This window comes from Clytia hemisphaerica, unplaced genomic scaffold, assembly GCF_902728285.1.
Source record: "Clytia hemisphaerica strain Z4C2 unplaced genomic scaffold, Clytia hemisphaerica genome assembly, whole genome shotgun sequence".
Classification (NCBI taxonomy): Eukaryota; Metazoa; Cnidaria; class Hydrozoa; order Leptothecata; family Clytiidae; genus Clytia; species Clytia hemisphaerica.
The window spans coordinates 397,316-423,559 of NW_027103417.1; the positions used below are offsets into that span (position 1 = coordinate 397,316).

At 36.5% G+C, this 26,244-nt stretch overlaps 2 protein-coding genes across 2 annotated transcripts in view; one reads left to right on the forward strand and one right to left on the reverse strand.

Moving 5' to 3' along the window:
• On the forward strand, positions 1–6,245 carry LOC136797672 (N-acetylgalactosaminyltransferase 7-like). Its single transcript, XM_067054260.1, has 6 exons — positions 1–324; positions 635–821; positions 2,740–2,924; positions 4,035–4,205; positions 4,775–4,936; positions 5,379–6,245. Exons 1-6 carry the CDS (start codon positions 30–32, stop codon positions 6,179–6,181), a joined length of 1,803 nt encoding a protein of 600 aa, XP_066910361.1. The 5' UTR covers positions 1–29; the 3' UTR covers positions 6,182–6,245.
• A 6,444-nt stretch (positions 6,246–12,689) lies between these two features.
• LOC136797671 (regulator of telomere elongation helicase 1-like) overlaps positions 12,690–26,244 on the reverse strand; it is a 39,551-nt gene continuing 25,996 nt past the window's right edge. The window contains exons 23-30 of the mRNA XM_067054259.1: positions 25,939–26,028; positions 25,302–25,367; positions 24,579–24,660; positions 17,929–17,997; positions 16,250–16,350; positions 15,060–15,177; positions 14,271–14,311; positions 12,690–13,325 (exon numbers count right to left, since the gene is read on the reverse strand). Of these exons, the coding sequence (XP_066910360.1) occupies positions 14,310–14,311; positions 15,060–15,177; positions 16,250–16,350; positions 17,929–17,997; positions 24,579–24,660; positions 25,302–25,367; positions 25,939–26,028 (528 nt within the window). The 3' untranslated portion in view covers positions 12,690–13,325; positions 14,271–14,309. The remainder of the gene's footprint in view (positions 13,326–14,270; positions 14,312–15,059; positions 15,178–16,249; positions 16,351–17,928; positions 17,998–24,578; positions 24,661–25,301; positions 25,368–25,938; positions 26,029–26,244) is intronic.

Consider the following 26,244-nt stretch of genomic DNA (forward strand, 5'->3'; position numbering starts at 1 on the left):
AGGCCTTTACATATATTTTTTAGAGAATAATGAGAACAGTTTACATAACATGGCGGAGAGTTCTCCCCGCGGTTTGTTTTGTTTTGTTCATAATAATCCTCTGTATCGAATATCGATCAACCACTGTTGAACCTCACGACCTTATTGTCCGAAAAAGCAATCATTTTCCCGGACAGTTGACGATGAAACAAAAAACAACTTTTAATGAGGACGGCCAGTTTGGGAATTTTGAAGTTGATGAGAAACGACGGAAGGGACCTGGTGAAGCCGGTAAACCTCATCGCTTAAGACCTGATCAAGAAACTGAAGAAAACCGACTTAAAGGTACCTTACAATTTAATTATCAATCTATCCTCATAAAATTAATCTTAACAAATTGTTAATTTGAAAGGGTTTCTTCGAGGTATGGTAGACTAAATTTCTCTTACCCAAACAAAATCCGTTGAAATACGGAAGAGATTAAAAAGGTAAATTCTATCAACAAATCCTAAATTAGCTATCACAATAGACCTTATGCATTGTGGGATTGTTTCGGGAGTATTACAATAGAATTCCCTCGAGGAATTTCTAAGAGATTTCTATTGTTGAGTCTTCAAACAAAAGCTATTTGACTTATTCAGCATCTCTATTTCAGGTGTTTACGGTTTCAACCAGTTGGTTTCTGACGAAATTTCATTGGATAGAAGTGTACCTGACATGCGCGAAAAAGAATGTAAACATTGGAATTATCCCATAGACCTTCCAACGGCTTCTGTCATTTTCATTTTCCATAACGAGGGATGGAGTACTTTATTGAGATCTGTACATTCCGTTATTAACAGGTATAATGTCAAGAAATCTTCTATCATAGCAGTGTTACAATAGAGTCACACGTCACATCTACTAACACTACGAGTTTCAAGCTGAATAATGTTCAAGCATGCCAGTGCGTCCAACCCCACAGTGTAGCCTAGAAATCTAAGCTAGTTTGATTCAGTCACCAGGATAAATCTGATGGTATACCACAGATTTTCGCTTATTCCCCGCTGCTTCCTGCGAGTTCCCTCGATTCCCCTCGGATTTATGTTTCTCTTGTCAGAGATCTTCCGCCGCCGCCTGCGGGTTTATTAGGTTTTCCTGCGGGTTCCCTCGATTCCCCTCGGATTTATGTTTCTCTTGTCAGAGATCTCCCGCCGCCGCGTGCGGGTTTATTAGGTTTTCTTGCGGGTTCCCTCGATTCCCCTCGGATTTATGTTTCTCTTGTCAGAGATCTCCCGCCGCCGCCTGCGGGTTTATTAGGTTTTCCTGCGGGTTCCCTTGATTCCCCTCGGATTTATGTTTCTCTTGTCAGAGATCTCCCGCCGCCGCCTGCGGGTTTATTAGGTTTTACTGCGGGTTCCCTCGATTCCCCTTGGATTTATGTTTCTCTTGTCAGAGATCTCCCGCCGCCGCCTGCGGGTTTATTAGTTTTTCCTGCGAGTTCCCTCGATTCCCCTCGGATTTATGTTTCTCTTGTCAGAGATCTCCCGCCACCGCCTGCGGGTTTATTAGGTTTTCCTGCGGGCTCCCTCGATTCCCCTCGGATTTATGTTTCTCTTGTCAGAGATCTCCCGCCGCCGCCTGCGGGTTTATTAGGTTTTCCTGCGGGTTCCCTCGTTTCCCCTCGGATTTAAGTTTCTCTTGTCAGAGATCTCCCTCCGCCGCCTGCGGGTTTATTAGGTTTTCCTGCGGGTTCCCTCGATTCCCCTCGGATTTAAGTTTCTTTTGTCAGAGATCTCCCGCCGCGTTATTGTTAATACGTGATTGTAGATATTATCATAGAATGTTATTTAATTTATATTTTAAGGAATTTCATGAAAAAAAATTAAACAACTGTTACAGTATTTAATTTCATTTATATTTTCAGAAGTATTATATTTTTGTTCTGGAAGTTTGATTATGCATTAGAGACTTTGAATAGTCAAAATACAAACGCATCAAGATTTGAGTGTCCAAACAGTTTACTGAAATTCATTAATTTCTGATATTTCGATAATTAAAGATTTATAAATTACCCGCAGTGAATCTGCAGTGAAATTTGGAAACCCGCAGGCGGCGGCGGGATTCGAGGTTTTGATAACTAAAGATTTATAAATTACCCGCAGGGAACCCGCAGTGAGATTTGGAAACCCGCAGGCGGCGGCGGGATTCGAGGTTTCGATAACTAAAGATTTATAAATTATCCGCAGGGAACCCGCAGTGAGATTTGGAAACCCGCAGGCGGCGGCGGGATTCGAGGTTTTGATAACTAAAGATTTATAAATTACCCGCAGGGAACCCGCAGTGAGATTTGGAAACCCGCAGGCGGCGGCGGGATTCGAGGTTTTGATAACTAAAGATTTATAAATTACCCGCAGGGAACCCGCAGTGAGATTTGGAAACCCGCAGGCGGCGGCGGGATTCGAGGTTTTGATAACTAAAGATTCGAAAAGTTGCTATAGCATATTTTAAGTCAATCCGCAGGGCTCTGCGGGAAATATTGGACTATCTGTGCCTAAGTGAAGTTGTGACTGAATAACTATTCCAAGGCAAACTTAAAATCCGTAAATATGAAAAAATCTTTAAAGCGCCGAAAATGCTATATTGTCATTAGCCGTGTGTCCTAGCCTTGTGAATACGGGCTTAGTTAACTAGGCTACATACAGTGATGTATTTTACGTCACTTGACCTTGTATAGCACTTTGGGTATTAGAACTCTAACTATGTTTCTTTATCTTTCAGAACACCTGCTCAGTTTTTACACGAAATTGTTTTGGTGGATGACAAATCCGAAATGCAACATTTACACGAACCGTTAGATGAAGAATTACAAAAACCTTTTTATCAATCGAAAGTGAAAGTGGTTCGCAACAACGAACGTGAAGGGTTGATCAGAGCCAGAAATAATGGAGCAGTTATCGCTTCAGGTTTCATTTTTTTTACTTTTGCTCTATACTTTCATGAGGAAACATGCTAAAGCTGGCTTATCATAGTATACTGTTATACTCTAGCACTCTTCAAAAATCCTTAAAGTGCTCAGCCATTCAGAAAAGGAAAACGATAGTTCACCTGAAGTAGACTATAATCACTTAAAAGTGAGCGGGCTGGCACTTGAAACCTTTGAGTAACTTGCGAAATTTATACTTTAATCGTAGAAATTTTAGCGAGATTAATTTTAGCGCATATTAGCGAGTCAGGAAAATCTTGATTTTTTTTGGATTTATTTTAGCGAATCACGATTTCAAAAAATTTCGCGTGGATAAATTTTAGCGAATACTCGTCTGACAAAAATTTCGCGTGGATTAATTTTAGCGAGGGCAATGATTTTGAGGAAAAAATAATGTGTTTTAATACAAAAATCAATATAGTCACATGTCTTTGTAACACAATTCTTGACTAAGAACAGAAAAACTTGGAAATTTACGCCCATATTACTAGTTTTTGAAAAAAATATGAAAATGATAACAAAATGATAAAAAATGAAAGAAAAAACATACTGGATTTATTTTAGCGAATCAGCTTTTCAAAAAATTTCGCGCGGATGAATTTTAGCGATCTGTCAATTCGGTGCGTTTTAGCGAGATTTATTTTAGCGAAAATAGGGAAAACTCGCTAAAACGCTAAAATTAGTCTCGCTAAAATTTCTACGATTAAAGTAACCCTTTTTGTCTTTTTTGCGAGTATCGATCCCAAATTTCAGGGGAAAATCATATCAATCCCGGTTATTGTTTGACTGGTAATTAAGATAAGTTCTCGCAAGCTAAATATAATTAAATTGGAGGATTTTTTGGAGGCAAATAGGATGGACACTCAATAAGGCAAAAATGGGTCAGGGATGTGCAGCTGTAAGTCCCAGTAAGGTTACCAATAAAAAAGCTTTTCTTAAGGGCAAAAAACCGGCATCAATTGTGTTTTGTTTTTTAAAGCAATTTTTCTACATAATGAGCTAGAATCCTAGGCAACCCCAGGGATGACCCAGAAATTGGAGCTGCTTATAAAAAAATGTGTAATTCATTATATGTATTCTTATTTTTCAGGTGAAGTTTTAGTGTTCCTTGATGCGCACATAGAAGTTGGCTTGAACTGGCTGCCACCTTTACTAGGACCAATATATGAAAATCCAAGAACTCTTTCCGTTCCCATTATCGATGGGATCAGATGGGATGATTTTGCTTTGTACTCAAACTATGGAAATGGATATTCCAGAGGTATCATCGTAATTTCGAATTTCGGAACAGGAAAAACACTCACTAACGAATTACGAATCCTAAGCGAAAGCTAAAGAATATTATCTATAATTATCTACGGCTCTTGAAAGCATTTTTGGTCATTTCGAGATAAATGTGACATGGTAACTATTCCCAGGTCACTGTAGTCTGTACACAGACCCGATGTCTACGGCTAACTTCAAAATTCATTGCCGTGAAGATGGTCTGTTGTCATTGTCTTTTCTGATTTGAGATTTTTCAAACCGACCGCTGCGAAGGAGTGTTGGTAAGAGAGGGGAGACGACGAGAGAAGCGTTGCTATTAACAAATCTTACTTCATCGCAAAGGTTTCCATTTTTCCACGGGGATTTTTTTATCAAACAGACAATGCGTACAGAGTGTACTACAACGATAAGCGTGAGATACACTCTGGATCTGGTACAGAGTAAATTCACTGCCACTGTTTCTTTGCTCTTATGGTGGAAACCTAAATTATGTTTTTATAGATCAAGAATGTTTGCTTTCATATAATACTGGGCTAAAGTTTTTCCTATTATTGTTGTTTTTAGGATTATTCGAGTGGGGCATGTTATACAAAGAGGGTCCATTACCTGAAAAGGAGAAAAACAAAAGACAGCGAAAAAGCGAACCTTTCGATTCGCCAACACATGCAGGTGGCTTGTTCGCTATTCGTAGAGATTGGTTCAAAGAGTTGGGATGGTATGATCCAGGTAATTCCATTCACTTTTTGACCTTTTACCGATAATTTCCATACTGCAGACAGCTAGAATTTCTTTGAATAAATAGTTTTTTTTATGTATACAAAAATCCAAAAGTTGGCTCGGAAATGCTTAGATGGAGAGATTTACAAAGCTGAAAAATGCTTTGAGGGGTGCGAAATCCTAATCAAAATTTTAGAGAAATTTCGAAAATCCAACCAAAAACAAACAAATTCTGAAAATGAAGGCTCAAAGTAATGTTTAGCATATGCTTAAATTTTTGCCATATATGAGCCTAGATATGCTTATCAGCGCAATGCTTATAAAAAAAACATGTACATGATCAGGGGTTCCACTTGGGGCCTTCATCAGGGACAATGTTAAAGATGCTGGACCATGTAAATGTTTTCTTTACTCTCAATACTTTTGTTCAACGTTTTGTATTTTCTTTCAGGTTTACTGATTTGGGGTGGAGAGAACTACGAGTTGGCTTTCAAGCTATGGCAATGTGGAGGACGTTCAGTGTGGGTGCCCTGCTCACGCATAGGTCACGTTTATCGTGGTCATTCATGCTCTTCGTGTCATTCAGGTGATTTGGGTAAAAAATGGGGAAATTACCCTCTGGCATTACGTAATTATAAGCGTTTGATCGAAGTTTGGTTTGATGATAAATATAAGGAATTTTTCTACACGCGTGAACCCTTGGCACGATTTATCGATCACGGAGATATTTCTGAACAGTTAGCTTTGAAGAAACGAATGAATTGTAAATCTTTCACTTGGTTCATGAAAGAAGTTGCATATGATGTTTTATTCAAGTTTCCCGAACTGCCTCCGAACAAACACTGGGGTGAAATCAAAAACGCTGAAAACGGCCAATGTATCGATACTCAAAATCATGCACCACCTGGTGAAATTGGAACATCTGGTTGTCACGGTCTTGGTGGACCGCAATTGTTCCGGCTGAACACAAAAGGACAACTCACTTCAGGAGAATGGTGCATTGTCCATGCTCCAAATTTCCAAAAAGGACATAAGGAATTCCACCTGATTGTGAGTCGCTGTAAATATGGTTCTGTTAACGGTCCGTGGTCATACGATGAAGAAACGCTTTTCTTGAAGAATAATGAAGAGAATAAATGTGTAGCTGTAGACAGTGTGACCAGGAAACTTGTTATGGAGCGCTGTAATCACCAAAAGATCAATCAACAATGGAAATTTAGCGAAATTAAACCACATCGGAAAACTAATTTCTAATAATTGGTTGCGCGGTAGCAGCAAACAGGGGTGGTTGGTTAGATCAAACTCTCTAAAAAGGTCAAATATTCTTGGACCTCCTGCTAGAATTTCTCATTTGGGAACACCTCGAAATGTTTGTCCAACCCCATGGATAGATATGCAATGCCCCATTTGTAGCCTTTGAAAACTGAAACTCAGGTTATATTTGTATCATCGAAACGTTGCGGAAAATCAGGTATTACTTTTAAATATACAAAGTTGAAATTTCGATGAGGAGCTTAAGTAAGATCACCCTTAAATTGGAAGTATCAAAAAAGTTGTGAGCAAATCTGTGACTTTGATGAACGAAGTTCTTCAAAAATTTTTGAAAATCTTTCTCAAAAAATGCAACCTGGTGATTCTAACATATTTTTGCGATCCTAGCCAGTACTGTACCGCAGTTTATTTATTGTCGAATCTGTAGGTATTTATTTATCGTTTTTTTATATTTAGGGTAATTTTTGATAAAAAATCTAATTACAGTATTTAAATGCGTAATGTTAGAAAAATCCACCATCTAGTATAAATGAAAGTTACCTATAACGTCAAAAGCCTTTAGTTCCATTGAGAAATTTTTAGCAGGCAGGGAGAAAATTAGGGGGATAGAAAAAATTCTCTTATTTGGGATTTAGGCCCAGTGAAACAATTATCTTTTTATTCTAATTTAAGATTTTAATGGTAATGTTCTAGTAGTTTTATAGTTAAGAAGTAAAATTCTTCAACAGCTTTTGAGTGATTTTGAATACATCTATGTTTTCCGTCTAATGATCATTTCAAATCATAACACAAAGATATAAGCAGTTTGTGAAAAAGCTCCATAAACATAATCACATCTATAATGAAGATTTTTTGATTGTCCGACATTACTACAACCATAACCGTCTTTACAACTCGTTACACCGACCCCGATTGCATAATCGTCGGGAAAACAAGTCGGCGTAGCATCACCGATACACCCGATACGAACAATATGAGTTGTAGTCGGTGGTTTCTCGTTCGGGTTTGCTTTCTTAGCATTACAAACGTCCCCTAAATTTAAGCCGCACCAGCTCATTCTCTGCTTTGAGAGATCACACGATTTACCGATCGCTTTTAAGAACGTCGCCATCGTGTATTGTTCTTCGACAACCACACCAAAATGGTCTTGAAATAATTTCCGTAAGTTCGTATCTTTCCCATGAGTCATAGGAGCACAATGAGAATCGTGTCCAGAAAAACACAATAAAAGTACATTACTTTTGATTAAATTCCAACCAATGTTTTTCATAGATACTGTGGCCTTTTTGTCGGCGGCAGTATTTTCGTTTAATGTCTCATCGCTAGACCAAAGGTCGGAAACAGGGGACCATTCTGTAGCTTGCCCCTTGACACGGGCTACCAGAGTCCAGCCTCCAGCCAGCGGAGGCCTATCATCATCACTGTCTCCTCCCCCTTTGATGAAACGACACCACGTCTAAGATGGAGAGCAGATATGAATGAATAAAAATGTAGTCTGTTACAAGATGTTTCTTGAGTGGACCCTGGCAGCCCGGTATGGTCTACTGGCACAGCAACGACTTTGCATTCTCGTTATAATCTTCTTCACCACAAACTGTAGGCAAACCGTCTCATCAATACACATATATGAAAGCTGTTTGATCGAAAGCTCCGTAATTTGGCGGACAACTCCAATGCATACTCGGCGTTTTCGGTCCAACTCGGTCGCACCCGTATCCATCTTGACAACTCGTAACTCCAATACCTAAAGCAAAATCAGCCGGGCTACAAGTTCTTGTTTCAGCTCCTATACAACCGATTCGGACGATATGATTAGTCGGATTCAAATTCGGATTCATATCCTCAGGATGACAAATATTTGCCAAGTTTAGTCCACACCATTCTTTTTTCATATTAGAAGTATCGCATGCTTTACCGAAAGCTTGTAATAAATTTTCGAATTTCCAACGTTGTTCCGTCACAATCCCATACTCCTTTGCGAAAAGTTCGTTAAGGCGCATGCCCAGATTGTGCGAAAAGATGGCGCAATCCTTATCAGGACCGTTATAACAAAGTCTAATAGCATTTGTAGTCAGTAAGAACCAACCGTGGTTTTTCATAGAAGAACGTTCACACGTATCAGCAGCTGTATCGTGATTTATAACACTGGTATCGGCCCATGCGTTTGAGACGGCCGTAAAGTCGTTGCTAGTGCCATTAACACGTGCCACCAGGGTCCAGCCACGTTTGGCATTATTATCAAAGTCACAATATGTCTAAGAGAAGGGTGAATGTTAAAAACATACTTTGATAGAAGAAGGGTTTCATTAAATAAAACTACACAAAAATCATGGTTTAAAAAAAGCCAAGAAATGTTTAGAGACAATTTCAGGATTTATGTTCCCTCCGTAACCGGAAACTCTCAAAAAAGCACAAACTCATACGAATTACTTTAGGCGTACAAACTTTCGCGAACAGAAACTTTCACGAATTTTCGCCTTTTTCGCGAAAGTAAATGTCTTTGCAAAAGTTTCTGCTCGCGAAAGATTGTGCACCTAAAGTATAGAGAATTCGAGCCGCAGATTTCTTTAGAGGGTTAAGCAAACTGAAAAAAGGATGTTCGATTTAGAGAGTGTAATATATCATCACCCCTTTCTAACCTTAAACTTTACACCGTTGACCATCAACCAGTAAGGTCCACTTCGTGAATTTGGATCCTTTTCATAAACTGCTTGACAACTAGGTAATGGATTGCCTTCACTGAAGAAAAGAAATAGAGGTTTTTCATAATTTACTATGTGGCGTAATTTCCGCCATTATGGAAGCAAAAAGTTCGAATCTGCGAAGGTCGGTTACAAAAGCGTCAAAAAGTTTTCGCTCATGTCGCACGAAAATGGAGACCGGCCTTAACTCTCAATGCATAGGTCTATTTCTCGCAAATATTACAAAATCATTAGTTTGAGGTCAGGTTTTGTCAATATGATTTAAATTTAAACATTTAAACAAAATAACCATTAAAATTTCAAAACTTACGTTCCGGCCACGCCAATTGGTTTGAAGGGCGGGGGTGGTGCTTTCTAAAAATGAAAAGAAAAAAGATATTGGTTAGTGGTGCCCTTATTGTATTGTCCGGTTTGTGTAAAGATCGAAATAAAAATAGAATTAATAAAAATAGCATCTCTTCTCGACCGCTTTTTATGGCTTTTTTGGACTAATTCATGATATCAATGTCTAAAAAGTCTGTCCACAAATAAGCATGCATAAATTTTCAAGGTCCTTGTAAATATCCCCTTGAGGGACAAAATATTGTGACAACTATTTAGGAAATAAAAATTGAAGGTATTGATATCACGTATCGATCCAAAAGATTTTCGAAATACTTTACAGACCGGAAATACTGGGCACATCTGTTCGGTAAAATACAACGGTGTTACTTCAATAAAATAAAGATAAAATATAAACAAGGTTTTAATAAGGGTCTATTTACATGTTAAAAAAATATTGAAGAGCCACAGCATTTCCATGAAAGAAAATTTAAAGAGAAGATGAATTTTCGGTATTTTAGTATTTCTAGCAAACAATAAAAATCACAAACTGTACAAAAATAAATCAGATCGTTAGAAGCAAACTAAACTAAAAATTAAACGAGCACGTATGACCTTTATTCACGGGGAGTAAAAGACCTGTGTAAAACAGGCGTTGAACCAAAACAAAAATCTGATTCAAAGTTTCAATATCCTTCTTGGCTGGGGTTAAGCTCAGCCAAAATATTTCACCGTCAACATTTTTTTATTTTAAATTGTTCAAGACTCCTTCTTCTGCTTTTTTAACTCTGTCCATTAGATCTAACGTCGCGAATTTCAATTTATCGCGGACACTCAATATCGACTTCAGCGACTCCAAAGTAGCCGGGTCGACGTTCACCAAAGCCTGTTGTTGGGTAGGTTGCCTAGACAACGACTTATTTTTCAAAAACGAAGTCAGAGAGAATTTCTTCTCCGCACTATCATCGGCTGCCGTTTGTTTCTTCAAATCCATTTCTTTATTATCACCCATAACGGCCGCGTGGTTTTCAGGCGGGCTAGGAGCGGCCGCTGCGTTTGAAACACCATTATTAGATATCTGTGATGTAGGATTAGTATTAGTTAAAGGGCGTTGTCGAGAAGAGGAACGTTTTTTAGATTGTTCTACCTTTTGACAAATCTTCTCCAGATAATCAATTCTGTTTGATAGTGTGTCCAACATGTCAGGAGTACATTCGAAAAGCCCGTTCACCTATGGAAAAACAAGGTAGATAACAATCGAATTCTTTCTCTAATTCAAACTAATTCCAATAATTTTGAACTACTGCCCTCACGGGGAATCACTCCTAAAATACTCTCTATAATCCGAACGAATTAGAATTTGGCGTTTGAGTTCGATTTAGCGAGATTAACTGTCCGTCGTAGAGCGTCCGTCATTCTCACCTTAGATTAAGGATATTTAATATAATCTTCCAGCTAGTATAGCTCTGTAATTAATAACGGACTTTTAGTGCCAACAAGACCTTTGAATAATGGATAGAGTTTGATCATACAAACCCCCATTTGATGGAAGTGCTACGTCACTTGTAAACAGAAGTAATAATACCTGCGCGGAACACGTTCCTGGATCACCTTTAGCTCCTTGTGGTCCAGGTTGACCTTTCGGTCCAACTGGACCCATCGGACCCTAAATAAATAAAACATATCAGAATATGAAAAAGGAAGCTCTGTAAATGAGCCACCGGTGGTTATACGGGATATGCATCACTAAAGTGTCCTCTAACATTACGTCACTTTTACAATAGCTGATTAGTTGCAAGTTGCACATTGGAAAGTTAGGCACATAATTTAGGTGGAGTCACTGCAGTGGTGCATATCCTGAATAGGCATTTCTATGAAAACGAAAACACACACGAAATGAAGAGAACATTTCGTTTGTCCAACCAACAAATCTCAACGTAGATTGTACATTTTTACAGTTTAGAGCTATAGTATATTTTCGCAACATATAATTTTACAAGTTAAAAAAAAAATTCGTCAATCAGCGTTGTGAAAACTTTTTCAAAGTTAAAAGTAGTAAATGGTAAATTCAGCGTATATTTTTACACTGGAAATTAGTCTGAATCGTAGCAGACGACCTCTGAAAAGGTGCCTTGATAATTCACTTGATCATAATGATACCCAGGGGGACTCAATTTGCTTTTTAATTGTTTTTGTACCCCTTTGAGAGACTTTCGAGGGTGCGAAAACGGGACCCTCATAGCTCGCACATACCCGGCACCCATTGTGCCGAAGTAATGACCGGGTAATGATAGCAAAAATGTTTAAGCAAACAAGATGGCGAGACAGTCAAATATAAAGATTACCTTGTTTCCAGCCTTGCCGTCCTTTCCATCTTTGCCTTTCAAATGAAGATGAAGTGTGTTGTGGTCGGATGGAAACGGACTGTACAATGCTTGTGACTAAAAGAACAAAAAAAAATTATATACAAAGGTATCCTTTTTGTTTACAACCAAGCCAAAAGTCAGTGGTCAAAGCAACATTGTCTGGCTTAGACAGAAATGGACACAAACAACAAAATAGGCAATATTCTTCAATTTCAGGACGAAAAGCCTCTCTTTGTTCCTCGCTTCGACGGAAATCTGTCTACAGATTGTACACTGAAAAGTAACTCCTAAAGAACACTGATCATTTACCGATGAAGGGAAGGTCAATCTCTTAGTAAGTAAAACCAGGTGCCCCCGACTCCCCATGGTTAAAAAAGCTTGAAATATGTGAAATTTTGTTAAACACGCGAGATCACCCACAAAGCCCATAGTGTGCAAGGGGGTTCCAGGTCCCACCTAAAAATTTAGGTCCCACCTAACCCTAAAATTCCCACCTTCAATCCAAACTCCCAGATCCCAGCTAAAAATGCTATCCCCACGAAAATTATACTAATTCGATTAACTAAACAAAAATTCTTACTGTTTAAAAATAAAAAGGAGAAAAGTTTAGTATATTAAAAGAATTATTTATAGAATATGAAATTTAAAAAAAATTATAATTAAATTGGAAATAAGAAAAAACTAACATGAACTTTTATCAAAACACCAAAAATCCCACCTAAAGAAATTAATCCCCACCTTAACTTGTTTCTCCCACCTAAAACCTGAAAATTTCCAAATCCCACCTGGAAATTTCCGACCCAAAACACCAACCCCCCCCCACTATTCTGGGGGGGGGGGGTGCACACTATGAAGCCGCTGTTCAAATGATCATGTTTATTACTCGAAGCCTCATAACTAAAAAATGTGATTACTAAATTTCCATTCAACCAAAGCAAGGGAAGAAACCTTGGTGACTTGCCGGAACTACCCAGAATTAAATTCCCAGCAAAAACTCATTTTAAATAACAAGATTATCAAAAAACGTACCAATGTTGTCAGCTGCATTTGTTGTCGGTTATTGCCTTTCTCTTCAGAACGTGTTTTTGGTTGAAGTAATTCAAATTTATTACCGTTGGCCTGAGTAGCTCCATCAACGACTGGAACAAGATTCAAATTACCGTCCACTCCTTTCATCAGCGTATAATACGTCGCTCTCTTACCGGCCGCTTCAAGTTCAACTTTCTCTCGGCCGACATTAAATTCCTCTTTAACTAAATTTGGTTCATTATTATTATTATCATTATTATTACTACGTTGCTTAGATACTATATTTGCTAATTCGTTTATATCGAACGCATTCGATTTTGATTGTTCCGGTGTTTCAACTGTACCTCTGTTTAACAAACCAGATAAATCAGGGACATTGTAATTTCCATTTTTATCCTGTTCCAAATCTAAATCAAGTGGTTTATGATAGTTCTGTACGGTGGGTTTATTTTGGTTAGATTGGATTGCTGTTAGTAGGGACTGTATGTCCACGCCTTGTGATCTTGCATTGCTATTGGCTGAATTGTCTGTATCAGAGGTCGCATGACCTCCACTGAATAAATCCTGTAATGTGAAACGCTTACTACGCTCTGTATTATATATGTTTTGTCGTTTGCCATGAGAGGTTGATAGATTGTAGACAAGTGTTGGTAGAATGATAGCTATGAACAGCTTGGTTAGCCTTTTGATGTACATAATTTAATTGACCTAAGGAAAATGAACATATATATGTTTACGGTGACATAACGTAACGTAGTTTGGGACCGCAGTCGAGGGCGACCCGAAGGCTCCCTTTTCGTATAGCTGTCTACCCGAAGGTAGGGGAGGGCGCCACTCTTTTCCCTGGATTTCTCCACTTACCCTTGATCCGTCTCTTTAGTTGCTGAGCATCAAGCAGAGAGGTACCAAGTACCATTTTGGGAATCTTTGGTATGACCCGGCTGGGGATCGAACCCACAACCTTGCGCACCGTAGCTGGATGCTCTACTTTAATGTTACGGTCGCTAACGTAAATATCTTATAAATGTTTATAGTAGAGTATCAACATTAGCTTCAATCTTAGGTTTGTGCATGTCTAGCAGCTTATTTTTGCACTGATCATAAAATCCACAGATTGTTTTGGTGAATTTACAAGGCTATTTTACGCCTTAGATTCATCCAAAGTCTGAGAATGACTAAAATTTGAAACCAAAGTTGTGTCACTTAAGTTATAATGCCAACCAATATTTGATCATAAGGTTAAATTTTATCTCTACAATCAAGGTCATAATATTTGAGAAAAAAGGGAAATCCACCGGGAAGTTTTTGAACCACAATCAATTTGTAAGTGCTCTAAAGTAGGTTGGAAGGGTAGAGTTTTAACTCTGAGTTTTAACATGAGACTTAAGACTTCCAAAAGTTCAAAAATAGTCCAATAAGACTCAGAATATAGCCTGGAAGTTTGCCAACCCCTCCCAAATTGAAATATTCGATTAAATTAAAAAGATAGCCAAAAATCGACTTTCTCGCCAGAACTTTAAATCTTGAAAAACGTTAAAATAACCAAAATTCTCAATATATTATGACCTTGATTGTAGATTTCCGAAAGGGGAATACCCCAATTACAGATACTTCCTTTGAAGATGAAAAAGGGGAAATGAACGAAAAACGTACCTTAAAATCATAACGACAACTTTCTACCAAATCCATTCATTCTAAAAAATGATTAAAATCGAATGTTTAAAAAATATATTTAAATCAAAGTTAACATCGAATTTTAATAAAATATTTTTCTCGCGTAAAAAATCTTTAAAAATCAAGCGGTCACACACTATAATGCTCATTTTGAGTATAAGGCGAAAATTTATTCTTAACGGTTGATTAATTTTTAAAAATGGTTGAAACCGTTCGAGCGAGTCCTTGCGAACAAAAACGAACTCTTTTGTTTGCCGAACAATTACTTTTATGTTTTCTTTTGTTCAGATATAATCAAACAATTAAAGGACAACGGTGAAATTAAATCTTGGTAGACATATTTTTTTATAAGAATATCCAAAATTTTTAAAGCCTTGGGATGTTCTTAACTTTCTGAGTTTTAACCCTAAAAATGTTCTTAAAAATTTCACCATTATGTGAGTATTTTTGTCCATTTTGCTAAGAAATCTTTAAAATGTTCTTAACATATTGGCCACCGAAGCCTCAAAAAACAGCGAAAATAAGAACATGTCAAAAACATTTTTTAGGCTTAAAACTCAAAAAGTTAAGAACATCCGAAGGCTTTAAAAAATTTTGGATGTTCTTATAAAAAAGATGTGTATACTATTAACTGTTATTTGGAGGTGAAAAATTCAAACGGATAGCCCATCCAAACCTTGCTATTCATTTCGCTATCAGTAAATAAAGAAGAAAGTATATCTGCTTTGTTAAAGCGAATGAACCATTAAATAATTCGAAAAAGCTTACATAATTTGAATTGTGTAATATCAACACCATAAAGTCCAACTTGACCTTCCATAAAGCATTTCTGTAAGTTCTTCCATGAGAATTCAACACCACATTTTGGACAGGAGAGTTCCTCTTCCTGAAAAAATTAAATACCCACTGACCTTTATATATCCCTGGACCAAGTTACTCAATGCCGGCCAAGCAAAATATTATGATAAATATTAGGTTGGTACCCGCGGAGAGAGCACTAGTTTCTTATTTCACTTGCCCACTAACGAAGTAGCGCCGTTTGTCGGTAAGCAAAGTATCAAACACTAATGACTTCTTTACGGGTAGTAACTTTCAAAAAACTTCGATCAAAGATAGCGGATAGAACTTGGTCCAGGGATATATAAAGGTCAGTGTAAATACCGCACAAGGGAAATGTCACCAACAAGCAGACGAGAATGAATGTTTTTTATATTACAACATTGTTTCGAACAACATTAATCTTCTTGGCCATGAATACACCTTTTCGACCGTAGCCGCCAATTGCCGCGCGGGCATTTTCTTGTCCGCTTTATCCCACTAAACTTGATCCAATCCTTTTTTGACACACGTTTCTATTGTCTATAGGTGCGAAAAAAGGTTTTAGTGGGATAAAGCGGACAAAAAAATGCCCGCGCGTCAATTTGTGGCTACGGTCGAAAGGTGTATTCAGAGCATATACTTGAGAATATGCTAGCTAAGACCATGAAATCTCACGCGAAATGACACAAACTTTACCGTATAATGCTGTAATAATGATAACATTTTAAAGATTATCTATCAGGTAACTTTACCCCCCCCCCTTGGGCACCCGATCTGTAAACCAACGTATTGCGGAAAAAAAGTTTGTGCTTCAAAATTTACAGCTTACATTGCAAAGAAGATTTAACAAAATTTTATACCCTATCTGATGGTAACGATACACCTTTTCGACCGTAACCGCCAATAGCCGCGCGGGCATTCTTTGTCCGTTTTACCACCCTAAAACCGTCCCAGTCTTTTTTTCGCACCTATACGCAATAAAAAAAAGGTGTAAAAAAAGGATTGGGTCGAGTTTAGGGTGGTAAATTAAATAATAAATTGGCACGCGCCTGACCGCGCGACTAAGAGTTGAAAGTCCACAAAATTAACCCCTGCAAAAAATCTCATACAGTGAAGTTGAGTAATTCAAAACTTCATACCTTTTTGAGAGCGTACCAACAAGGATAACAAGCCATATGGGAGCACGTTGCTATCGTGTATGGACGATAAGCTTCTTTTAAACAGATTACACATTGTGCACCTAAGCAATGTGGATTGAAATGGGCTCTTCCAGAAAATGTCCGTACATGGGGGGGGGGATGGAGGATATAGTGTCCGGGGAGTAGTGAAAAATCTACAAAATTTGACTTGTCCGGGGGTAACCATGCTCTATTTTTTGGTATCTTTGTTGCTCTCTTTGAGTGTAATTTTGAATGTCCAGGGGGTCAACTGATGCTTGTCCGGGGGGTTACACCTGCTGTCCGGGGGGGGGTCAAAAGTCACAATGTCCGGGGGCAAATTTCCAAAAAATGTTATATCCTCCACCCTCCATCCACCATATTCAATTTTTTTCTGGAAGAGCACAATGTGGATAACACTCCAAGTGGAGAATCTTTTAAAATAATATAATCTTTCATCTGCGATTTCAATTTACCAATGAAAAAGATACTAAAGTTTGTCTCAATAAATATATGCAACGGAGATAAAATAGGCTTTAACTTTTGATAGAATTCGAATTAGACATTGATGCGTATTAGCAATGCCCCAAAAAATTATATATGAAGCAACTAAACAGGAGATACTGCCGCTGCAGTTCAATCAAGCAGAATGGCTAAGATTCAATATAATCAGCAAGGGAAATTAGATAGCGGTTTTGTGCTCGTTGAAAAGATAAACAGGAGTGGAATATTATCAAAAAGAAGAATTACAAAGAAAAAAAATATTTTGTCTCCACTGTAAATTATATTGAGACAGACTTCAGAATATACTTTAATTGGAGTAAATTCAGCGAGATTGGAATTTAAGATTTCGTAAATTTTAACATGTTTAACAAGTCTTTTCGCCAAATTAAAATGTTTCAAAAATTTTTCAACTGTAAGGGAATTTTCAAATCCGAATTTGTAATCTGGAACTCTAATCCAATCAAGGTAAAGATTCGTTGAGTGACGATAGCGAGTTTATGTATTTGCACTTTTGAGGACGGCAGAGTGACTGAAGCGATTCCTTTAGTTTTAAGCCGCGAAATCGAGGACGGTAAAAGTGCTTCTTAACCGCCGTCCTCAGTTGATCAGGATCTAGACAAATCAGAAACTAACCGTCTCCGTCGCAAAAACACACGTTTTTTTTATAAGAACATCCAACATTTTTAAAGCCTTGGGATGTTCTTAACTTTTTGAGTTTCAAGCCTAAAAATGTTCTTAACATGTTCTTATTTTCGTCATGTTTTTTAGTATTTTTGTCCAAATTCGATGTTCTAGAGTCTCCAAAGCCTTAAAACTTGTTCTTAACATTTTGACCTTCGAATCCTTATGTTCTTCTATAGTTTGTTCTTATATAAAAAACATGTACATAAACTCGCTAATGTTTTGACGATGAACAGCTGGAACAATATGGCATTAAAATATATTTACCAAAGAAAGAAAGTCAAGTCAAGGCAATTATCATCTGAATATCATTTATATTATTTACAGCCATCATTTTATAAAAAAAATTATTAAAAATAATCAAAAGTGACAGAAAACAGAACATAAAACTAAAGATATCGATACAAAAATATACAAAAGGTTTTGCAAAAAAAATTGACACAGCTGGAAAAATATTTTTAACAATTTTTATTTACCTGTAAAATTCTTGCATGTTTCTACGAACATTTTTTTGTCATTTTCTTTGCGAACAAAGCAGCTAAACCCTAAAAAAGAAGAAAGTTTCATCAACCTTGTGTAATAGGAAGCCTCGCTCCTTATAGAGGTTTTCTCAGTTAATTTCTGCCATTGTGGAAATATTCGAATCTGTAGAAGCGTTCCTCTACGCAAATCGAACGTTTGCTTCAATAAAATAGCGAAAGTTAGTTAACTTGAAAAACATGAAAAACCTATATCAGCCCTTACCGGCGCGGTCAGCATTTGAAGAGATTGGTAATGAATTTATTTCCACTCCACCTCAGTGATTCAGGGAAATGCATTGTATCTTACAATGAACAAAGTATTAGCGAGAATTTGCTTTTTGAGGCAGCCTAAAAATGCCGTGCGCCGAAAAAGGTTTTTCTTGTAAGTCCACCACTAGTTTCTTCAAACGTAAACCGCGCTGTTATTTATAATATAAGGGTTGATATGTGTATAGTCCTGGAGTCGTTTATAATTCGTGTAATACAGTAATATAAGTGTTAATTGATAATACGATAATTGTTACCGGATAATTTATAGTTTGTATATAGACTAAATATCAATTATTACAAGAGGTTCGGCTTAACACCTAACAAAGTTGAACGGGGCTTGACTTGGGTGAAAAACCTTTGTCCTCTAAAGATTTTTTAATAAACTTTGCATATTTCCCACCGGAAAACCTCTTTTTCGTAACTAGATTTAGTTTCGTCTGTAAAAATAACATTAAAACGGAAATACCAAAAATATTGGAGATCTCGAGAAAAAAACTAAACTTGCTCAAACAAGCAAAGGTTTAAACCCACGGAACATGTCACAGATTTTCTCACACAAATCATACAATACAGTATGATAAATCTTTTTATAAGAACAATTTTATAAGAATAACAACAGACCAAAATTTGTTGGAACAGAACTAAGAGCAGATTAAGAACATTTTGAGCAAGCGACTTTTACTGATTTTATATTTAGGTTCTAGTAAAGTATCTTAAAAAAAATATCTTTTATCAAAAAAAAAATCAAAAGAAATATGATTTAACAGGTAAGAGAAGAGTGAGTCAAAATTCATCGTTCCTTAGAAAACTTGTAAAAGAGGAAAATTTAGCCAGGATAAGCGTAGGAGTCAGGTCATTTTCTCTTCCTACACTTTTATTGACATGTTTGAAAAAATAATCTTTTGATTTCTGTTGACCAACCCATAGAAAACCCTTAAAGGTGTCTAAACATTTACTTAAACAATCCGAAAGATGCACCATAGTAGATTATTTGCTGAAAATTCTGAGAAAACTATGAAAGCCACCATTTTATATAGTGTCATGTTGCATGGTATATAAATAAGAATTTCTGATCAATTGCTGAGTTAAGAATCATTGATTATTATATTGGTGCATTTCTACACATGTGAAGATTTATTACACGTGGATAGATGGCTGCTGTCAATCGTTTCCACTTGCCAAGTAATGTACTGATGCTTCTATTGATATTATTACATATCCAACCAATTCTCAACCAAAAACTGCAATTGAATATCTTAGGGCTGTTTACTACCACTGGCTGCTCACCAGGCAATGAATTCGAATGTCAAAACGCGTTATCCAATCAAAATTCAATGATAGAAGTCCACCGGCGTCAAACATTTTGGTTTGACGCACCTCTTTGCTTTAAAGATATTCAAAACAGGTCCGACTTGTTAATAGACACTGTTTTACCGCTCACAACAGATGAAAAACAGCATTACGTCATCAAAGATTGCGTTAACAAAAATGGTAGCTTCGTCAGGTCGAGTGACAGGATCGTGATCCTGACCTACCTCTCATTTCAGCTTACAAAACTGGTAAGCTCTTTAATTCTACCTTTAAACTCAATGGATATGGTGCTTGTCAGTATTACAGACAGGCCGATGTACCCGTCCTACTATATCGACCACCCGTTGGCTATCTATACCTATGAGGCGGGGTTTGGCGTTGAAATGCATAATCTACACTCCGATACTAAAACAAAGTTAAACGTTTCCTACTCGGCGATCATCAATCTACACTCAGGGGAAAGTCCAAGTCACATCGTAAACCCCAAGGGTGAAAACCCTTGTAAAGGAAACCCCTCTTCGTCTGCATTTTGTCTTTACACAAACATAAACCCGACCGATTGTTACAAGGAATTAACGATCAATGTTAATAATAAGTCCGCAATCGAAGAATCACGCAATCTGACTCAAGAATATGGACTATCATTTGTTATTTTGGCCGGCGATTCCCGGTCTATTATTCGCTATCAGAAGAAAGTCGATGGACACAGGGTGAAAATGAACGGAACATTTTATCTCCCATACATTACTCAATTCAAAAATATTGACATCTATCAAAAAGATGTTGAAGATTTATCTTACCGTGAAAATAATCTACTTAGTAACTTTCCAGGATCTTTAGCGTTGAATTCGTTCATGTACGACGCGCTAGATTTTCCAAATGCGCTATTGCGTGATTTAAGGAATCAAAGATCGAACAGAGTTCTGTGGAAGCGTTTACTCAAAAACCAACATTTTTACTTCTTTTGGAGAATGTGGTTAAGATATGATAAAATTAAAATTTATGTACAAAGTTATGAACGTGGGGATGAAATAACATTAGATCTACTTTTAAAGATCTATCGACGGTCTTGGTTGTTAGAAGATGGCTTTAAATATTTGATGCGTCAAAAAGAAATGATATCACCTTTGACAGATTTCTGGAAAAAGACTTATTATATCGAAAATGTGAGCCCGCAAAAACTTTTATCCCAATGGTCATATAACCCGAGCAAGGCACTGGAATCGAGACCGTACTGCGATGAAAAAATACCAAACTGTACAGCAGGTTATGAACTCGTTCACTCATATTATAAAGAACAAGATTGGAGTCAAAGTTATGGCTGGCACTGTGTTCAATGCAAACCAAATTTCTACAAGCCAGTTGCCAACAACAACCAAAAATGCAAACAATGTTCCTATCCATATACTGTTAATAAAAACCATACTGAATGTTACAACCCTTTCAATGACGTCACTCTTCAAATAACCAATCAAACGATGATGTTTATCATTGCTCCTGCTGGGATTTTTACATTAATGACTTTACTTGCAATGGTACTGTTCTTGATCAAACGAGAATCCCCGATAGTGAAACTAGCAAATCGTAAAATGACTATGATTCAATTAACCACCCATTTTCTGTTGTTCACTTTACCCATTTTTCTTCACACGCACGCCCTATCACAACCTATATGCATAGGGCGTCAGTTGTTCCTTGGTATAGCTTTTAGCATCACGCTTTCAATCAACATATCAAAATCTCAAAAACTATACATGATTGTGACCAGTAAAGTTAGAATGTCCAAATCGGAGGTTCTGATGACGAACGCGTCAGAATGGATTATCATATTGGTTGCCTTGGTGATAAACATTCTTTTTCAAGTGTTATATTTCATGCAAAATGGTTTCAAAGGTGTGACCGTAGTCAGCAAGTACTTTGATTTGAGTGTCACCAAGGAATTATACTGTAGCAACCAGAATATGATTTATGTACAACTTCTCATGGCTACAATCCTCTCGCTTTGTAACGGAGTCCAAGGCTTCAGAGCACGGAATTTACCGTCTCGTTTCCAGGAGGCCAACCATGTGATCTATTCCTCATTCATCTCCGGTATCGTTTTTATAGCAGCTACCCCCGTATTTTTCACACAGCAATCGATGGTCGACCGTAGCTTTTTGATGTTGTTGATTACGACAATTTTCAATGTAACTCATTTTGTGTTGCTATACGGCTATAAAATGTTTGTCATGGTGTTCAGACCACACTTGAACACTAAAAAGGCTATCAACAAACAACGGATTCAAGTAATCGAAAACAAGAACGCATGTTAAACTGGATTATTAGTTTATCACTGATTGTTTTTATTTTTTCATTTTTTCACCTATCACCATAATACTTTAACGATTTTTTCGGCGACCCAAAAAATATCTGCAATCTGATTGGTTATACAGAGTACAATATATCTTGTATTTCACATGTACAAAATATAAATGGACAAGTTGCATTGTAGCGGTAGAAGCAATCTAACGTCAATTTGCTACAAAAGTGTCCTGTGCTTTTTTCCAACATAAAAAGTGCATTTTTTAGGTCACCAATAAACCAGTTATCAACCATTTGCTCGTACAATACAGAAATATTTCACTCGTTCCGGATTTTCCGTATATTTTCCTCGCCTTTATTATACGGAAAAAACTCGTAAAATATTTCTCATATTGCACTCGCAACTGTCCGATAACTATTACTTAACATATTTTCATTCTCTCAATCGAGCAATCGTCTAAGTATTATTTCTTCTGTTTTCCGATTGCTTTTTAAAATTGAGTTTAAGAAAATTTTCCATTTGTACATAACGATTCTCAATGAATTCGTCTTAATAAAAAAGAGGAATAAATTTCAAGAAACCCAGCATACCCTAAAGAACGATATAGTAATATTCTAAAATATGAGGCTTTGAAAATTAATGTACTTCATTGGTGCTCCACCTAAGCATTCGCTTTTCCAGGTCTGGAGCAAATAGAAAAAGGGATAGACTCCCTCACTCCTGGCTCCACCGACAGCCACTCATAGGCGTAGCGAGAGATACCCCGCTAAATTTATGAGGGAGTGCAGACGGTTATGACATACCCATTATCTTTTGATATAACAAAGACAATAATTATAGTGTCGTAAAAACTGCTCTCACAGGGGGGGGGGGGGGGTGAAGCAGTTAGTACAAGACATCATGCCTACTAACTGCTTTCTCGGAAGAAGTTAGTAACACCACCACCTTGGTACACTTAGTACAGTTAGTACTAACTGAATTTAGCCTTGAAAAAGGCTTTTGACCTTCATAAATTCAATAAAATCAAATAAAATAAAATTTAATATCTTAAAAATGATTCAATTTTCCATAGCTTTCAATAGGAAAAAACAAAATTTTAGAAAATCAAATTTCTATTGCAACCAGCAAATTGTTTTTAAGATTTAAAAAATTTTTTTTTGGTAAAATATGGTCCTTTTTTTTAATTTTCTCACAAAATCCTATTTTTACACAGTTAGTACCAAAATTTGGCAAATTTTTAGCAGGGGACCACCCTTTTTTGCAGTTAGTACACCTGAGTACTAAGTGATTTTATCCAATTCATATGGCACACCACCACGGTACTAACCGGCATGATGTCTTGTACTAACTGCTTCACCCCCCTGGCTCTCATCCATAAATTTTGCAGGGTATCTCGCTACGCCTATGGCCCACCATATGAATATACTTACTTACTTTCTTATTTTATTCTTATTTTGTTTGTAATTAATCGGTATGCTTGATTACTTTACAGAATGAGAAATTATAATGATTTTAACTTTCTTTATACAAAATTATTTCGAAATATTCATTCTAGCCACGATGGTGAATTTACTCCAAACAAAACAATAGTTTTACAAAATACTCTTGATTCTGGTAGATTTTAGAAATGCTAAGTGCTTCTTTCCTTGCAAGTAGATTAAAAAATGGCAGTTTCGATTCGATTTGTTTTCAGAATAAATACCATTAAAATAAATACCATTTTTTACCTCTTTTTCTTGTAGTAGCAAAAAATTTCTTGAAACATACACGCTTTTTTTATAAGAATAGTGTACTTTGGATGAGAGTCAAGTATTCTTAAGAAATTGCCCAAATTGAGGGTAAAATATTCTTAACGTATTCTTACTTTTTTAGACTTAACTTCTATACAAACACGAGAAATGATAAATTTGAGAGTTTGAGACTTTTGATTACACATTGGGAGCGAAAATTATATTTAAACATCAAAGTTTAACGTCTAACGAAAGAAACAGTTATTTCTGTTAACCAAATACAAAATGACTGTATTCTTATCAAACTCTGTGAAACTCTAGAGGGTATTCTTAGATTTGGCCAATTTTCACACTGATATTCTTATAGAAGATATCTTATACAAAAAGTGTGTATCAAAATCGTCTTATGTAATTTTCCTTTGAAAATACAAGATTGTATTGTTCCAAATTTACAAAAATTTACCAAACCAACCAAATTAAAAAAAATTATACTTCAAAATTTAAGCTAGACTATCCTTTATCTAATAAAAGTATTTTCAGGGCCGTTCAAGAATTCATTCGGTCTCAAGAAGCCAACAAACGTGCGAACTTTTTTTGGATCACCCGGTTGAACGTTGTTTAAGGTAATCATTTTTAAAATACATTTTCCTCTACATAATTTCCCTCGGAAAATACAGGGAAATGTTTAAATTATGTTCCATGTGTTGTACAAGAAAATATATCATTGCTGATTTTTCTTGGAAAATACAAGAAATCGTTTATATATTTATATTAAGTTAAAAAAATACATTTGATTTGCCAAAATGACAGCGAGAGAAGCGAGCTTAATTATCATGGTAAAGAGTCGCCTCGGACGACACCGGGACGGCTAGTTTTTTTATAATTCGCCCTAAATCTCAGTCATATTATTTTTCGGTAAATAATTTTTTTGCGGTAATTCAAGAGATTACTTTTTATATAAAACGATGTATTCAAGAAAAAATGATCATTACCTTTGAGTATGGAGACGTGTTCTAAGTTTTCACGATCCAACAAGTCTTTTAGTTTATCCAATAAAATTTTGATGTTTCCGCTCTATGGAAAAGGAAAATATGGTAACACAGAATTCTAAAAAACAGACTGGAATTGAGGACTACTTGAATCAGATTAATTTTAGCGAGATTCCATTATTCTTGCGAATGAAAATTTTCGCTTGGCTTTAATTTCCTAAATTAGCCAAAAATTGATTGAAAGTGGCCCTGAAAATGTAAAAAAAAGATTAGCATATTTACAGTATATCTTACGCTAAAAATATGATTATATGAAAATCTTTCACGGATTTCATTTCGCAAGTCAGAGATCTCACGCCATTTTGCGAATTTTATTTTCGCAAAAATGGCAAAAATTTGCGAAAACGCGAAATTAAATCCAAACATTAAGAATAGGTAAGTTAAGAACATTAAGGACTCTAAAACACTCAAGGAAAACACAAAAAAAGTCACAAAAGGTGAAAATGAGAATATTTAATACTTCAAGAACATTTTTAGGCTTAACTCTCAAAAGGCTTTCGAAGGCTTCTTTTGAATATTCTTTAAAAACCTGTATGGCCAGTGAAGCGAAAATCATGCATTAAGGATCTTTGAACAAGAAACGTGACTTTGAGTGTTTTTCTATATTCTATAACAATAGACTAATAATTGTTTTGTGTAGAAAAGTATACTATGGGAAATACTTACCTCTTTATAAAGTTTGAGGGCATGACCGAATTTTTCGTACCTCCCATGGTCAAGCACTGTTTTAACCTGAAAGAAAAGGTTAGATAAAAATGGTTTTTCATGGGATAAGATAAGATAACAAGACCTTAGAAGGAAAGCGCATGTTTACAGCGGTCAAAGCAAGAGACGGGGAATGGTTTTTAAACAGCAAATTAGCACCATATTCTTGAAACTTTCGAGAATTATGGAGAATTTTGAGACGGAGAAGTCTCTTTATATACTTCGCTGAGACGCAAATCCGTTTGAGACACAAGAACTTTTAACACTGTGTATACTATCTTAAGGGCAGAAATTTTAGCGGGAAGAAATTTTCGCGGAATTTAACTTAGCGCCTCACAGCTCAATATTCAAAAGTTTCGCGGGAATTTAATTTCGCGGTTTTGTTTAAAATATGGCCTTTCTTGCCCTTAAAAGACCAATTTTATGGATGATTTTCGAAATCTTGAGGATATTTGTGCTTTGCGGAATTTATTTCGCGGTGGTAGATAGATAAATAGAATTGTTGTCAAAAAAGCTGTTACGACTGATAAGAGACCGGGGAGATTGGAAAGGGCGCAAATAAATCAAATCCTAAAGCGTTAAACATAGAACAGTATACTTTTCGGAGGTATTGTTTTGCATCAGTTACTGTCTCTGGTACCGTTACCGATGTTGTTTTGGTTACTTTTGATGCACCATCTTTCGGCTTCTAAGAAAGAAAATATCAATACTTTTGAAAAAATCTACAAGATACTGTTATGAAATGAAATGCACCTTTCGACCGTAGTCGCGCGGTCAGACACGTGCCACTTAATTATTCAATTATCTCCCTAAACTCGATCCAATCCTTTTTTGACATTTTTTTCTTTTATAAAGGACTGGAATGGTTTTAGTGGGATAAAGCGGAAAAAAAAATGCCTACGCG

Bases quoted from the DNA above. Each gene is read 5' to 3' on its own strand.
- LOC136797672 (XM_067054260.1), top strand. From the start codon at position 30: ATGAGAACAGTTTACATAACATGGCGGAGAGTTCTCCCCGCGGTTTGT. The intron at 2,925-4,034 runs GTTTCATTTTTT...CTTATTTTTCAG, and splicing joins TGGAGCAGTTATCGCTTCAG to GTGAAGTTTTAGTGTTCCTT. The intron at 4,206-4,774 runs GTATCATCGTAA...TGTTGTTTTTAG, and splicing joins TGGAAATGGATATTCCAGAG to GATTATTCGAGTGGGGCATG.